This window comes from Neofelis nebulosa, chromosome 5 (assembly GCF_028018385.1).
Source record: "Neofelis nebulosa isolate mNeoNeb1 chromosome 5, mNeoNeb1.pri, whole genome shotgun sequence".
Lineage (NCBI taxonomy): Eukaryota > Metazoa > Chordata > Mammalia > Carnivora > Felidae > Neofelis > Neofelis nebulosa.
In genome coordinates this window covers 145,127,245-145,141,958 of record NC_080786.1, presented here as the reverse complement: position 1 = coordinate 145,141,958, position 14,714 = coordinate 145,127,245, and the positions used below count along the sequence as shown (strand labels likewise).

The window sequence follows — 14,714 nt, the reverse complement described above, 5'->3', positions numbered from 1 at the left end:
ATATAGTTTTGATTTCTGAACCATGGAAATACTTAATATATTTAAAAAAAAAACAGAATAAATACACCTGAAATTGAATATAAATGGAAATAAAAGAATGTCCCCCATAAAATGAATAGCATAACTACTCAGGAAGAAAATTAATTCATATAAATGTTGAACACAATAATCTGTCCATTCTTGGTGGGATCTCTTCTGATGCTAAAAATGCTGCTAAGAAACTTTAGAGGTTGCTCACGGGCATCGCATTCAGTGTGGCAATTCAGACTGTATATTGTGCGCAGGTTTGAATAGAGTTAACACAGCAATGTGTTGGGGCCCAGAGTGTTCACTGTAAGAAAAAAAAAAAAGAAGCAATGTGGAACAGGGAAATGTAAAGGAATCTTATGTTTTCCAGTTTCGGTTGGAGTCATTCATAATTTGAAGCCATTAAAGAAGTGAACAAACCAATGTGAATACAAAGTAGATGTTTGCTTGGGGCTGTTAGCAGTGGCATTTAACCTGCAGTGAAATATGTTAGAGAAGATAACAACTTCAACCAAATATGGTCATGTTAAGACAGTGTAAGGGGCAGGGGTGCCTGCTTGGCTCAGTCGGTTGAGCATTGACTTTTGATCTCAGATCAGGCCTTGAGTTTAAGTCTCACGTTGGGCTCTGTGCTAGGTGTGGAGCCTACGTTTAAAAAAAAAAAGCTTAAGGGCAGATCTTGGAAAATTATAATCAGCAACAATTTTGTCTTGTAAGTCTATAATGAAGGGCCTAGTCTCTAATTTGCATCAATATCTAATTTATTTGTGTTCAATTATTATGACCTATGAGGCAGGCCAAAATAGTTTTAAAATCTCCCATTTCTTGGGATGGACAGCATAGACCATCCAAGCTTTTGCATACTATGAAATAGAAAATTCTAAGCTTCAAGAGTAAAGGAAATTAAGAAAGACAAGTTTTCATAAAATAATGGCTTTCTAAAGAAAAAAAGAAGGTGCTTTCCTTCTGGGTTATGATTTTTCCAGGGATCTTAATTCCTTCTTACGGTTTCAACTTTTTTACTACCTTGGGCCAGTCAAAATGAATTGGGACATATCCATTATCTTGCGCTAAAACACTACTTAAACTCATTCATGTCTAACACAAAAGCTTGAAATGCTCTATCAAGAGAAGATAATTGGCCAACTTTACGGGCACATTAGTCACAGAAAATGAGTGGAAAAACAAGTGATTACAGCTACCACTGTGAAATCACATAAATCACAGGAGAAAGAAATCTCAAGAAAACAAGAGTATAGAATGCCATCAAATGGCTCTAAAGTTAAATATGTAATGGATTTTAGGAAAGTTGTCACTTAAAAAAAAAAAACAAAACTGTGCATTTCCAGATACATAGGAGTTATGTAGAAGAATAGGTTTAAACCTCTCTACCTCTTGTGTCAAACAAGCATAGGAAATGCTTCTTATTTATGCCCCAAAACAGATTAGAACTGGAGAGTCGTATGCCAACTTTCGTATCTTCTAAAGTATTTCGCCGGTTACGGTTTTGGTGTAAAAGCACTTGGAACAAATAGCGTTTCCAGGCAATGTTTAACTAAATCGACAGACATTATCTTTTCTCGTCCTCACAATAAACCAGCATAACACGTGCTATCAGTGCCTTACCCAAGTAGAAAAGCGAGGACATTAAATGAACAGAAAGCTAGGTTTATTATTTCAGACCGAATAAGTTTATTAAGAAAACAGAGAAATAGTTCTTGCATGAAAATCGAAACGGAGAATCTGTGACTGCATCAAGGCAATGAGGAACCACGCAGTGCTCAGGGTGAATTTCAAATGCTCCCACTTTTCATGAGTTAAATACAGGAATGATGACTCTGTTTTTGACCAAAAGGGCACCAGAAGGCAAGCCTTCAGAAGAGGTCAGACTGCGTGGGGCTCAGATTTGGTGAATCCCACGTCCAGGCATAGAGGGTGAGAGTCCCCCACGGTGCCCTCGTTACCAGTAGCCACAGCCAGAGCCACAGCCATAGCAGGAGCCATAGCCACAGCCCAGGCCTCTGTGGCCACAGCCTCCATAGCCACAGCCTCCATAGCCACAGCCTCTGTAGCCCCAGCCTTTGTAGCCAGAGCTTCCATAGCCGCAGCCTCCATAGCCGCAGCCTCCGTAGCCACAGCCTCCATAGCCGCAGCCTCCGTAGCCACAGCCTCCATAGCCACAGCCTCCATAGCCGCAGCCTCCATAAGAGTTTCCGTAGTAGCTTCCACACATGGTGTTGGCTGTTGAGGTTGTGCTTGGGTAGAGAAGGCGAGGAGAAGTGTCACTTCACTGTGGACAACTCCCCCTCCCGAGGGCCTTTTTATATGCTCTCAATGTGGGTGTCACCTGCCATATATACCATGCCACTGGCTAATTTTATGACTAATCTAATTAGTCTGTTGTTCCTCTACCATAAAATAATTCTTGGAGGTGTTTGGGAGGCTTGTTGTGTTTGGCTCTCAGTTTGGACTCTCCTCATCCAATTGAGGGCTTCAAAGAGAGGAGATACACCCTCACACCAACGCAGTGTTGTCCCAAATTAGACTTTCATTTCAGCTTCATATAACCATCCTTTATGTCAAGAAAGAATACATTTATTAGTCTCAATCTTATTTGCTCTTGGCATCAGTTGGTTGCACTAACATTTTTAACATTTCATAAGAACCAAATTACTTTTGACTCATCAGTTTTTCTTTTTCTAAAGAAACAAGGTTTATTTATTCATTTTGAGAAAGAGAGAGCAGTGCGGTCAGGGAAGGAGCAGAGAGAGAGAGAGAGAGAGAGAGAGAGAGGGAGAGAGAGAACCCCAAGCAGACCCTGTGCTGTCAGCGCAGTGCCCAATGCAGGGCTTGAACCCACGAAATGTGAGATTGTGACCTGAGCCAAAACCAAGTTGGATGCTTAACCGATGGTGCCCCATCTTCTTTTGATCCAGGTTAATTGTTTTCTTCAGGGTTTCAGCTCTTTTTCTATATTAAAACCCTAATGTAACTTTCATCCTCATGATATTGATAATAATCTAGTTAAATTTTTCAAAATACCAAGTCTGAGCAAAATGTATTACACTTTTCTATGTATACCAATAGGTCTGATTCTCACTTATGTTCAGTCTCTACCTAAGAACTACAAGAGAGACGTTATCCCTTGGAATCCAATTGCTCTGCTTTTTTCCCCTCTAAATCAGGCACACAATTATACAAATTAGGATTCTCATTAATATTAGAATTATATTCCAAGTAACTATCCAACAGGTTTAACATCACGTATTTACGTTTATCAGTGTATCACACAGAGGTCTGTCCCTTTAGCAAAACACCCAATCGTTATTCTCTTTGTAACCAATCATATTGTGTTCTCTTGCATAACCTTGGCATTATTATTAGTCTTTATTCAAATTAATGTGATAATGCCTCCCATTGGGAGGCACAGGAAAAGTGAGAATAGCTTCACATGACAGACTTTACAAGAATGAATTTGGGGAGGTGTCATTACCCACACATCATGTGTAATCTGTCAGTATATTTCTGTTATTGTATTGATATTTCTGAGTCAAACTATTATTTTTATGTATCCCCTCATAACCGTAGGCAGGGACAGAGAGAATAAGCAGTTGGACACTCTCCGTATTTTAGTTAACTCTTCTCCAGAGATCATAAAAATGAAGACACAAGATTTAAAACTTTTCCAATCCATCTGTCCTTTTAAGTATATCTAATGAGTCAATGCCTCTTAATAAAATAGAACGTTTTCAGGAGCACCTGGGTGGCTCAGTCGGTTAAGTGTCCGACTTCAGCTCAGGTCATGATCTCATGGTTCCTGAGTTCCCACATCGGGTTCTTTAGCACAGGGCCAGCTTCAGATTCTCTCTTCCCTTCCCTCCACTCATGCGTTCTCTCTCTCTCTCTCAAAAATAATTAAACATTAAAAAAATAGACTGTTTTCAGACTAAGGATCTTATGAAACACATTCAACCTGTAATTTAATGTGTGTGTTTGAATGTTCTTTCCATGCATGTCTTTTGGTAGCTTCATTTTTATAAAATAGACATATTATTGGGTCATTTTATTCACCATGTACCGGGTTGAGATATTACAAGGAGAGGACATCTTCACTATATCATTTTCAAATTTTTCATAAAGAAAATAAAAGTAATTTCAACCGTCACAGTGCAGTCAATCAAGTAATAACTTAGAACAAGTTTTCAAATAAAAACTAATTTAAATAACATGATGATCAGTCTTCCTCGAGGCTAAGTTCTTAGAACATCACCTGAAATTTGTATTGCTAAATGGTAACAGTCAATTTAAAAAAAAAAACCCCTATAATTAACTTTAAAAAAAATTTTTGGTATTTGATTAATGTAGCTGCAAAAGACATTACTGTTCTGTGCAATACGATGTCTCTAATAACAACATTCACTAGGTTATTTCTCTATAGAATTTACTTCCTGGAGCTAATTTGTTTCTTCTGGAGAACTGAGTTCTTTCTCTGATGATAGCAGTAAGAGCTTGACAGCCCAGTGAGATTCCATTGACAATTTGGTTTCTGCTGTGATTTTCTGAACTATGTTTGGTTCTTAAGTACATCCCATAATCAAAAACAGAGTAAAAGAACGCTCCTTGCGTCCTCCTTTGCAGCTAATATCCCATTTTCTTCTGTTTCATTGCAAACCTTCACACGTGTTTCCATCGTAGCTTTCTGTTCTCTCTTTACATCTTTGATCACACCTTTTGGTCTTTGGTCCTTACCACGCCCCACTAAAACCGCCCCTGAACGTCTCACCAACACCCCAATCTTGTCACATCTAGAGATTCAGCCTTCGTCATTTTACTAAGTCTCTGAGAAGTGTTCAGATTCACCCGTTTCTCTTTTCCTTCCTGAAAGGCTCCCTGACACTTACCTACATCCTACCACACACATTTGATTTAATTTCAGTATCTCCAGTTGCTCCCTCTTAGTATTTTTTTTTCTTTTCTCTTTTTCAGATTTTGTTTTCAAATGTGAAGGTGCCCACCTAGGCGCTTGACTCTCTTATAGTTTCTATAGAAATTCTCTTTTTTTAAAAAAAAAAAATTAACATTTATTTAGTTTTGAGTTGAGAGAGAGAGACAGAGCATGAGCTGGGGAGGGGCAGAGAGAGAGGGAGGCACAGAATCCGAAGCAGGCTCCAGGCTCGGAGCTGTAAGCCCAGAGCCCCACATAGGGCTCGAACTCACAGACCATGAGATCGTGACCTGAGTCGAAGTCGGACGTTCAACCGCCTGAGCCACCCAGGTGCCCCAGAAATTCTCTTTTTTTAAATTAAGTTTTTAATTTTAATTCTGGTGTAGAAAACATACAGTGTTATTTTGGTTTTAGGTGTATAGTATAGTATTTAAGCTCTCTTCAAGGATTACTTTACATACATTATTTTAGCCAATTGATCTCGCTTCACATTTCCAATTCTGACACATATCCAAATGATAACTTGATATCCCTCAAAAATTTAATAAAATGAAACTAAGGTCTTGATTCTTCATACCCTCCCCCCAAATCTTTTTCTGCCACATCTTCTCCACAAGTTTTCCATCCTTCTCTACCTCTGTGAAACCATTCTTTTGTTTCCAAAGGTGCATATTTGCAGATGGGAAGGAGGCTCTTATTAAAGAAAAAAAAAAGAATTTTGAAGAAGTGAAATCTGTATGGGTTATGTGATCTCGTGGTAGTTAGTAATATACTTTAGATTTCACATCTGGAGCAAACAAGTCACCACAATAGGTGAAAAAACTTTCGTTAAAACTCATGATTTCATTACAGGCATCCTGACACATGGCAAAATTATGTTATAGATATATTGGTTACACGGAATTCTTGAGATGATTATAATGCCACTTAGTTTGAAACATGAATCCAATAGATTGTGGTTTGCCCCATATTATCACTCAATTGGCATATAAGGCCCCTGTAGATTATAAACTTAACACCCTAGAAAACAATTCTTCTCTTCATCTGAGCCTTCTCCTCACACTATGAACTTCTACAATAATTACTATGGTGGCCTGGGCTATGGCTATAATGGCCTGAGATGTGGCTATGGATGTGTCTATCGTGGCTATGGATATGCCTCTTACCGTCCATGCTGCTGTGGTGGATATTGGTATTCTGGATTCTTCTGATAAATTCTAGATTGCTAATCTATTTAGGAAATCTTCCCATGAGGTACTGTATGTACCTCCTTTATTATGTATAATAGACGTGTTACTGTCTATTCAAATAGTGACAATCGAATCTTAGACTACGATGTAACATCAGAACTTTTTTGATTGAAATCACCGGAGTTTTCAACAATTTAGAAATGTATTCATCTGATCTTATATTATTTTATGATCGAACACAAATAATCTTCACCGTTCCCATTTGGGAAAATGTCTAAATTCATTTTTCATTGAAAGCAATCTGTTTTGCATACCTACAACATTTTTGTGTATATTTATTTACCTAGGTTTCGTGTGTGTGTGTGTGTGTGTGTGTGTGTGTGTGTGATTGTTGACCCTTTGGATACCTTTAGTTTGTAAATTAGAGGTGTGGTTGAATAACTACATTCAACCACTGCTTTTATTTTTATTTTTAATTTTTTAAAATTCTGATACAGTTAACATACAGTATTATATTAGTTTCAGGTGAACAATATAGTGAGTCAACAATTCCTTACCACCCACTGTTCATCAGGACAAGTATACTCCTTAATCCTCACCACCTATTTCAGGCATCCCCCCAAACGTCCCCTCTGATAACCATCAGTTTGTTTTTCACAGTTAAGAGTCTTTTTTGGCTTCTCTCTCTCTTTTCCCTTTGCTCATTTGTTTTGTTTCTTAAATTCCACATATGAATGATATTTTATAGTATTTGTCTTTCTCTGACGGACTTATTTTAATTAGCACTATACTCTCTAGGTCCATCCATGTCGTTGCAAATGGCAAGATTTCATTCTTTTTATGGCTTAATAATATTCCCTGGTATATACATGCCACATCTTCTTCATCCATTCTTCTATTGATGAACATTTGGGATGCTTCCATAATTTGGCTATTGTAAATAATGCTGCAATAAAAATAAGGGTTATTTATCTTTTTGAATGCATGTTTTCATATTCTTTGGGTGAATTCCTAGTAGCAGAATTACTGGATCATATGGTATTCTATTTGTAATTTTTTGAGGAACCTCCATAATGTTTTCCACAGTGGCTGCATTCCCAACAAGACTGCATTAAGTTTCCTTTTTCTCCACATCTTTCCCAACACTTGCTGTTTCTTGTGTTTTTTATTTTAGCCATTCTGACAGGTGTGAAGTAATATCTTACTGTGGTTGTGATTTGCATTTTCCTGATGGTTAGTGAGGATAAGCATCCTTTCATGTGTCTGTTGTCCATTTGAATGTCTTCTTGGGAGAAATGTCTGTTCATGTCTTCTGCCCATTTTTAAATTGGATTATTTGTTAGTTTGTTGTTGAGTTGTGTCAGTTCTTTATATATTTTGGATACTAACCCTTTATTGGATATGTCATTTGCAAATATCTTCTCTCATTCAGTAGGTTGTCTTTTAGTTTTTGTTTTCATTGCTTCCTTTGCTGTGCAGAAGCTTTTCATTTTGATATTGTCCTAATGGTTTATTTTCACTTTTGTTTCCCTTGCCTCAGGAGATACATCTAGAAAAATCTTGGTACAGCTAATGTCAGAGAGATTACTGCCTATGCTATCTTCTAGGATTTTTGATTTCAGATATTCACATTTAGATCCTTAATTCATTTTGAGTTTATTTTTGTGTATGGTGTAAGAAAGTGGTCCAGTTTCATTATCTTGTATGTAGCTGATCAGTTTTCTCAACACCATGTGTTGAAGAGACTGTCTTTTTACAAATGTATATTCTTTCCTCTTTTGTCAAATATTAACTGACCATATAATCATGAGTTTATTTCTGGGACTTCTATTCTGGTCTATTGATTTATGTGTTTGTTTTTGTGCCAGTATCATACTGTTTTAATCATTACAGGTTGGTAATATAACTTGAAATCTGGAAATGTGATACCTCCAGTTTTGTTTTTCTTTTTCAAGATTGCTTTGGCTATTCCGGGTCTTTTGTGGTTCCATACTAATTTTAGGATTATTTGTTCTAGTTCTATGACAAATACTGAGGAAGATACAGAATCAGTGAAACTTTCAAAGGGTCAATCTCTGCTTGCCTCTTGGAAAGAGACCTATTTCATGACAAGGCAGTGGCTTGTGTGGACTACATATTATGTAAACATAAGTCTGATCCAAGATACAGGATGCAAAGTGTATCCTTGATCCTGGTAGTCTGTTCAGTAAATGTGTTTATAGTAACTTCTTTTAATTCACTAGATTTATTATTATTAATAATAATAATGTCAACAATAATAAAATATGAATCAACAGTATCTATTAATATTTCAAGAAGTAACACTGGAATTTTATAAAATGAAGACTGACCATGGGTCCACACAAAATTACTTTCTGAATAGAGATGAAAATATGAGGCTGACCAAAATCTTATCCTGCCCCAAACACATGCTTTCTAAAAGCATCTAAAGAAGAGAATTAGGTAGATATGTCTTCCTCCATCAGCTGAATATAGCACGTGGGACTATGTATGATTTCAATTATCTTAAATTCATTGGCTCTTGTTTATGACCTAGCATATGATCTATCTTGGAGAACATTCTATATGTGTACTTGAAAGAAATTTGTGTTTTCTTGGAGTTGGGTGAATGCTCTCTAGAAGGGTGTTAGGTCTAGTTGGTTTATAGTGTTTTTTTCTTTTTCAAGTTTATACACATTATAATCTTTTATGTAGTTGCTATATCCTTTATGCAAAGTGAGATATTGACATCTTCAGTTATTATTATTACAGTCTCCCTTTTCCTTTGAATTCTGTCAATTTTTTATTTACTTCAGTGCTCCATTTTTAGCACCAGGTAGATTTAACACCAGTACATATGCTGTATCTTCCTGATAGGTTACTCTACTTATCTTTGCAAAATGTCTCTCTTTATCGCTATTAAATTTTTTTAGCTTTAAAGTATATTTAATCTGATATTGTTATAACCATTCCAGCTTTCTTACTAGTTGTTATTTGCATAATATGTACGTATATTCCTATTTTACTTTCAAGTCATTCGTTTCAAAAGGATTTGATTGTTGAAACATTTTATGAGGGTTACTTTAAAATTTGTTCATATAATTGGAAAACCTGATAGTGTTAGGGTCAGTTAATTATCTTTTCTCATCTGAGTTATAATTTTCTCGTTTCTTGGTGTGATGGTATGGTGGTAATTTTGTGTATTAAAAGCATCCTGATCCTATTAAAAATGTTTTTTCAAAAGCAGGTAGTCACCCTGTTTAGGTTAAGCACATGGGTCTTGTGGGCTATGATTCATTATTTTCAGAGTTGCTGCAGTGTTATTTTGGTCTGTTTGGTTTATCTTGCACTGCCGGTTGTCCCACTGGCCCCTGCCATTGCTACCTGAAAGTGTGGAAGGAGTTTTGCCAGCTTATCTGCTGTGTGTCTCTTGGTGGAGCAGTGACACGGTGAGAATCCCCACTTACCTCCCTCACTGCCTAGAGGTCTTTTGAAAGGAGCATGACAGCCTCAGGTATATGAGGACAGAGTCTTCCTGGATCAGGAAATAACTCCCATTAAATAATATATAGATGAAAAGAAACTCACATGAGAAGTTCGAAGATATTTTGAGTTGATTAATAAAGAAGTACAACATACCAAATGTGTGGCTTACCATGGAAAAAGTTATTAGAAGAAAATTTATAACTTTATATATTTATGTCAGAAAAAAGAGCACCTTAAAACTCAATGCTCTAAGATTCTTTAAAAAGCTAGAAATGGAGGAAAGATTAAATATAAAGTCAGAAGAATGAAGGAAAAATAAAGACAGGAGTGGAATCAATCTAACAGAAAATGAACAAACTATAAAGAAAATTAATAATATGGTATTTACCTTTCTCTGAGTTATTTCACTTAGCATAATACTCTCCAGCTCCATCCATCTCATTGCAAATGGCAAGGTTTCATTCTTTTTATGGCTGAGTAATATTGCATCTTACATATCTGTACCACATCGTCTTTATCCATTCATCAGTTGATGGACATTTGAGCTGTTTTGATAATTTGGCTATTGAAGATAATGCTGTGATAAACACTGGAGTGCATGTATCCCTCTGAATTAATATTTCTGCATTCTTTGGTCAACTGCCTAGTAGTGCAGTTGCTGGATCATAACACAGTTCCATATGATTTCACTCATATGTGGAATTTAAAAAAACAAACAAAGGGAAAAAGAGAGAGAGAGAGATGCAAACCAAGAAACAGACTCTTAATTATAGAGAAAAAACTGATGGTTACCAGAGGGGAGGTGAGTGGGGGGATGGGTTAAATAGGTGATGGGGATTAAGGAGTGTACTGTGATGAGTACCAGGTGATGTACAGAAGTGTTGAATCACTGTATTGTGCACCTGAAACTAATGTATGTTAACTATATGTCAACTAACTGGAAAGAAAAGAAAAGAAAATCAATAATACCCAAAGTTGGCACTTTGAATAAATCAGCCAAATTGATAAATTATGGACAGATTGATCAAGAATATAAGACAGAGGGGCACCTGGGTGGCTGAGTCGGTTAAGCATCTGACTCTTGGGTTTTAGCTCAGGTAATGATCTCACGGTTCATGGGATCGAGCCCCACATTGGGCTGTGTGCGCACAGCATGGAGCCTACTTGGGATTCTCCCTCTCTCCCTTTCTCTCTGCCCCTCCCTTGCTCTCTCTCTCTCTCTCTCTCAAAATAAATAAATAAACTTAAAAAAATAACTTTTGAAAAAAAATCTGTAGGCCCAGGTGTCTTCACTGGAAAATTCTTTTAAATATTTATACCACATTCTTACGTGTAACTTAAGAAAATCGCAGAAACCTTAGTGCTTGAACCCCAATATTTTTCTCCCAAAGTGATACCGAACAAGAGCCATTACACTTGTGAGTATTTTACTTTTGTGCCCAAAACACAGAACACAGAAACTGTTCTTTTCTTTAAATGATTATTTATTTATTTTGAGAAAGAGAGAGAGTGTGAGTGGGGGAGGAGCAGGGAGAGAAAGAGAGAGAGAATCCCAGGCAGTTTCTGCACTGTCAGCGCAGAGCCCAATGCCGGGCTCAAACTCCTGAATAGTGAGATCATGACCTGAGTTGAAATCAAGAGTCAGATGCTAAACTGATTGAGCTACCCAGGTGCCCTGGAACCCAGAAACTATTTCTATGAAGAATACATGTCTATGACTCTATCCCTTCTCTATTTTTCAAGGAGATGTAGATAGAAACACACTAATAATGAAGTCTTTAATATACCATTCTCACAAAAAGTTAATAAAAGGTAGCACTTAAGGATATCTATCTATCTCTACATTGATAGTAGAAAATAAACCTTCCCAAGCTTCCACATAAAATACACAAAAATTAATCATATATGAAGCCACAAAGGGGGCCCCTGGGTGGCTCAGTCAGTTAAGCATCTGACTTCGGCTCAGGTCATGATTTCACAGTTCATGGGTTCCAGCCCCATGTCAGGCTCTGTGCTGACAGCTCAGAGCCTGGAGCCTGCTTTGGATTCTGTGTCTCCCTCTCTCTCTGCCCTTTCCCTGCTCATGCTCTCGCTCTCTCTCACTCTCTCTCTCAAAAATAAATAAACATTGAAAAAAAATTAAGTCACAAAGAAAAAATTAGTAAATTTTTAAAGTAAAAATACTGCAAAAACACTCCTTGATTTTTATGCAATAAAGCTAAAAATTGTTAACAAAAACAAAGATTAGAAAATCCCCTTCACCTGGAAAGTAATTCTTTGGTTAAACAATTCTCAAGTGAAAATAAAATATAATATGAATATTATATCATATTAATATACATAAGAGTATATATTAATATGATATAAATTCTATAGCATTTTAAAATAAATAACAGTAATAAAAAGAGTAGTTAACAGAATTAAAGAAAATTCAAGCAGTAATTAGAGAAAAAAATCGTAGCACAGAACGCTAAACACTTTCTGTCAGTGAAAATGAAAGAAATAACATGAATGAGTTAACAACCCAGTTAAGAGAAGCTTCATAACTAACAACTAAGTAAACCAAATAAAGTGCAAGGAAACATTTTAAATAAATGATAACAAATAGATAAACAGAACTTAGTAGAGAAAAGACAAAAAAAGAAATTTTAAAAATGACTCAGAATGCTATTATTTGAAACAACTAACATTTATAAATCACATGCAAACTTGGTCAAGGAAAAAAAGGGAAACGGTATGTACAAAATAAATAACAAGAAAGAAAGAAACATGGAAATAAATTTTAAAATTATGCAAATCTACTTTGCTCATTTTTATGGGTATAAATTTGAAAACCCAGATTCCTAGGGGAATACGGATTATCAAAATTGATACTGTTACACTGAGGAACTACAAAGAGATTAATTTTCTTAGAACAAACAGAAAATTATTAAGGAAGTGACCCACAAAATATTCCAGATTCAGATATTTTCTCAGAGAAATTCTACCAAATCTTTAGAGACAAGGTATTCTGAATATATTTATAGATGGTTCCAGAGCATTGCAGGCGAAGGGAAGCTTCCTACTCCCTATTAGGAAGGACACACAGCATTGATATCAGTGATGCACAGACAATTAAGGTGCCTCTGTGATTTCTGCCTCTTGGTGTCAGTGCCTTGTATCATCCCCTTCTCTTGAGTTTGAGCAAATCTTGTGACTTACCTATAATAAATAAAATGTGGCAAAGATAGTAAGACATATGTAATTGTGTGTATGTGATTATGTTGCATAGAATTGTGTGGTAATGTGGCAACCTTCTTATTGGAGTCTCTCTGCCTTCCTTCCTGGCTTTGAGAAGGCAAGCAACAGTATATGGGGGTCCACATGACAGGGACTTATAGGCAGCCTAGTGGAGCTAAGGGTAGCCTCCAGGAAACAGCCTGCAAAGGCCTGTAGCCAACAGTCAATGTTGAGCTCCAGTTATACATAAGGGACTGAATTCTTCCGAGCATGTGAGCTTGGAGGCAGATCCTTTTTCAGTTGAGACTCAGATGAGACCAAGCACCTGGCAAACATCTTGGTTACTGCATTGTGAGACCCTGAAACTTTGCCTATACCTTCAGTGCTGTTTTTATCCAATTATTATGGCCCACCATGCATGCCACATAGTTTTACAATCTACTCCTACCTTAGGAAGTAATAGATTATAAAAATTTTCCTTAGGTTGTTTCTTTTATTAAAATATTTTTTTAAGCAAGAAGTAGAGAAGAATATAACCACATCCATTTATTTTAAGAGATACATGAATATAACATTGGGGAAATTATTATTTTTCTTAATTATTTACAATACACCGCACAAAACTTAACTTATAATTTATAAAATAATATCTCATTTGGTGTTAAGAGATACCCAGCATAAAAAGATTATTCCCTCAGTAGCAGGGGAGGAAACTGAAGCTTCCAAAAAATAAGTTACTTTCCTAAGACAATTGACAATGGAATTGGTCAAGAAGCTGACCTAGGAATATCAGGAAACTATCTCCCTAAGGAGACAGTTGTTACCTTTCTTGTAAACTGAAACCAAAATATGTTAGGAAGACACCTGGGACAGCAAATGAATGACATAAAAACCAGGGCTGCTGTTCAGACTGGACAATTTTATTAGGTCAACACAGAAACGAACTCCAGCATGGACATCATCAAGGCAGTCGCTGTGACACCATCATCCTGATGAAGGCGGAACTGTGGGGTCACAGGTGAATTTCACCATCTTCCACTCCACCAGGTAAATCCAGGGAATCCGTAGGTTAGGCTGTAGGCAGCAACAGACCTACTAGACTTTCATCCTGCAGGATATCGTCACCCAAGGGAAAGGCTCAGAACGTGTGGGGCTCAGAATTGGTGAATCCCACGTCCAGGTGTAGAGGGTGAGAGTCTCCCACGGTGCCCTCGTTACTAGTAGCCACAGCCAGAGCCACAGCCATAGCAGGAGCCATAGCCACAGCCCAGGCCTCTGTAGCCACAGCCTCCATAGCCACAGCCTCTGTAGCCCCAGCCTTTGTAGCCAGAGCTTCCATAGCCGCAGCCTCCATAGCCGCAGCCTCCGTAGCCACAGCCTCCATAGCTGCAGCCTCCATAGCCACAGCCTCCATAGCCACAGCCTCCATAGCCGCAGCCTCCACAAGAGTTTCCGTAGTAGCTTCCACACATGGTGTTGGCTGTTGAGGTTGTGCTTGGCTAGAGAAGGAGAGAAGTGTCACTTCGGTGTGGATTTCTCCCTGCAGGGGGCCTTTTATATGCCTCAGGGTTGGGGGGTGGCTCCCACACATGCTCCTGTCATTGGCTAATTTTTTGACTCATCTAATTAGTGTGTTGTTTCAAGACCAGAGCCCAATGCCTGAAGGCGTTAAGGAGGCTTGCTTTAACCCCCCTGAAGACCTTTAATAAGAGGGTAGAGTCACACTTACAAAACTGTCTTTCATAACAAATCTTCACTTTAACATTCTATAACCAGATATCATATAACGCAGGGAACATTTTCAGTAGTTTCAATTGACTTGCTCTTGACCGCAATTCTTTTTTCTC

The 14,714-nt window shown here is 37.4% G+C and overlaps 3 protein-coding genes across 3 annotated transcripts; 1 reads left to right on the top strand and 2 right to left on the bottom strand.

Moving 5' to 3' along the window:
- Nucleotides 1-1,679: 1,679 nt before the first annotated feature.
- LOC131513208 (keratin-associated protein 6-3-like) lies at nucleotides 1,680-4,854 on the bottom strand. The gene is made up of 2 exons (XM_058732547.1): nucleotides 4,811-4,854; nucleotides 1,680-2,312 (listed from the first exon to the last, which is right to left on the bottom strand). The coding sequence occupies exons 1-2, from the start codon at nucleotides 4,852-4,854 to the stop codon at nucleotides 1,988-1,990; spliced, it is 369 nt and encodes a 122-aa protein (XP_058588530.1). The 3' UTR covers nucleotides 1,680-1,987.
- A 1,182-nt stretch (nucleotides 4,855-6,036) lies between these two features.
- On the top strand, nucleotides 6,037-6,183 carry LOC131513207 (keratin-associated protein 22-1-like). Its single transcript, XM_058732546.1, has one exon. It carries the CDS (start codon nucleotides 6,037-6,039, stop codon nucleotides 6,181-6,183), a length of 147 nt encoding a protein of 48 aa, XP_058588529.1.
- Nucleotides 6,184-13,766: 7,583 nt separating this feature from the next.
- Nucleotides 13,767-14,381, bottom strand: LOC131511482 (keratin-associated protein 21-1-like). Its single transcript, XM_058729129.1, has one exon. The coding sequence runs from the start codon at nucleotides 14,337-14,339 to the stop codon at nucleotides 14,085-14,087; it is 255 nt and encodes an 84-aa protein (XP_058585112.1). The 5' UTR covers nucleotides 14,340-14,381; the 3' UTR covers nucleotides 13,767-14,084.
- Nucleotides 14,382-14,714: the final 333 nt, after the last annotated feature.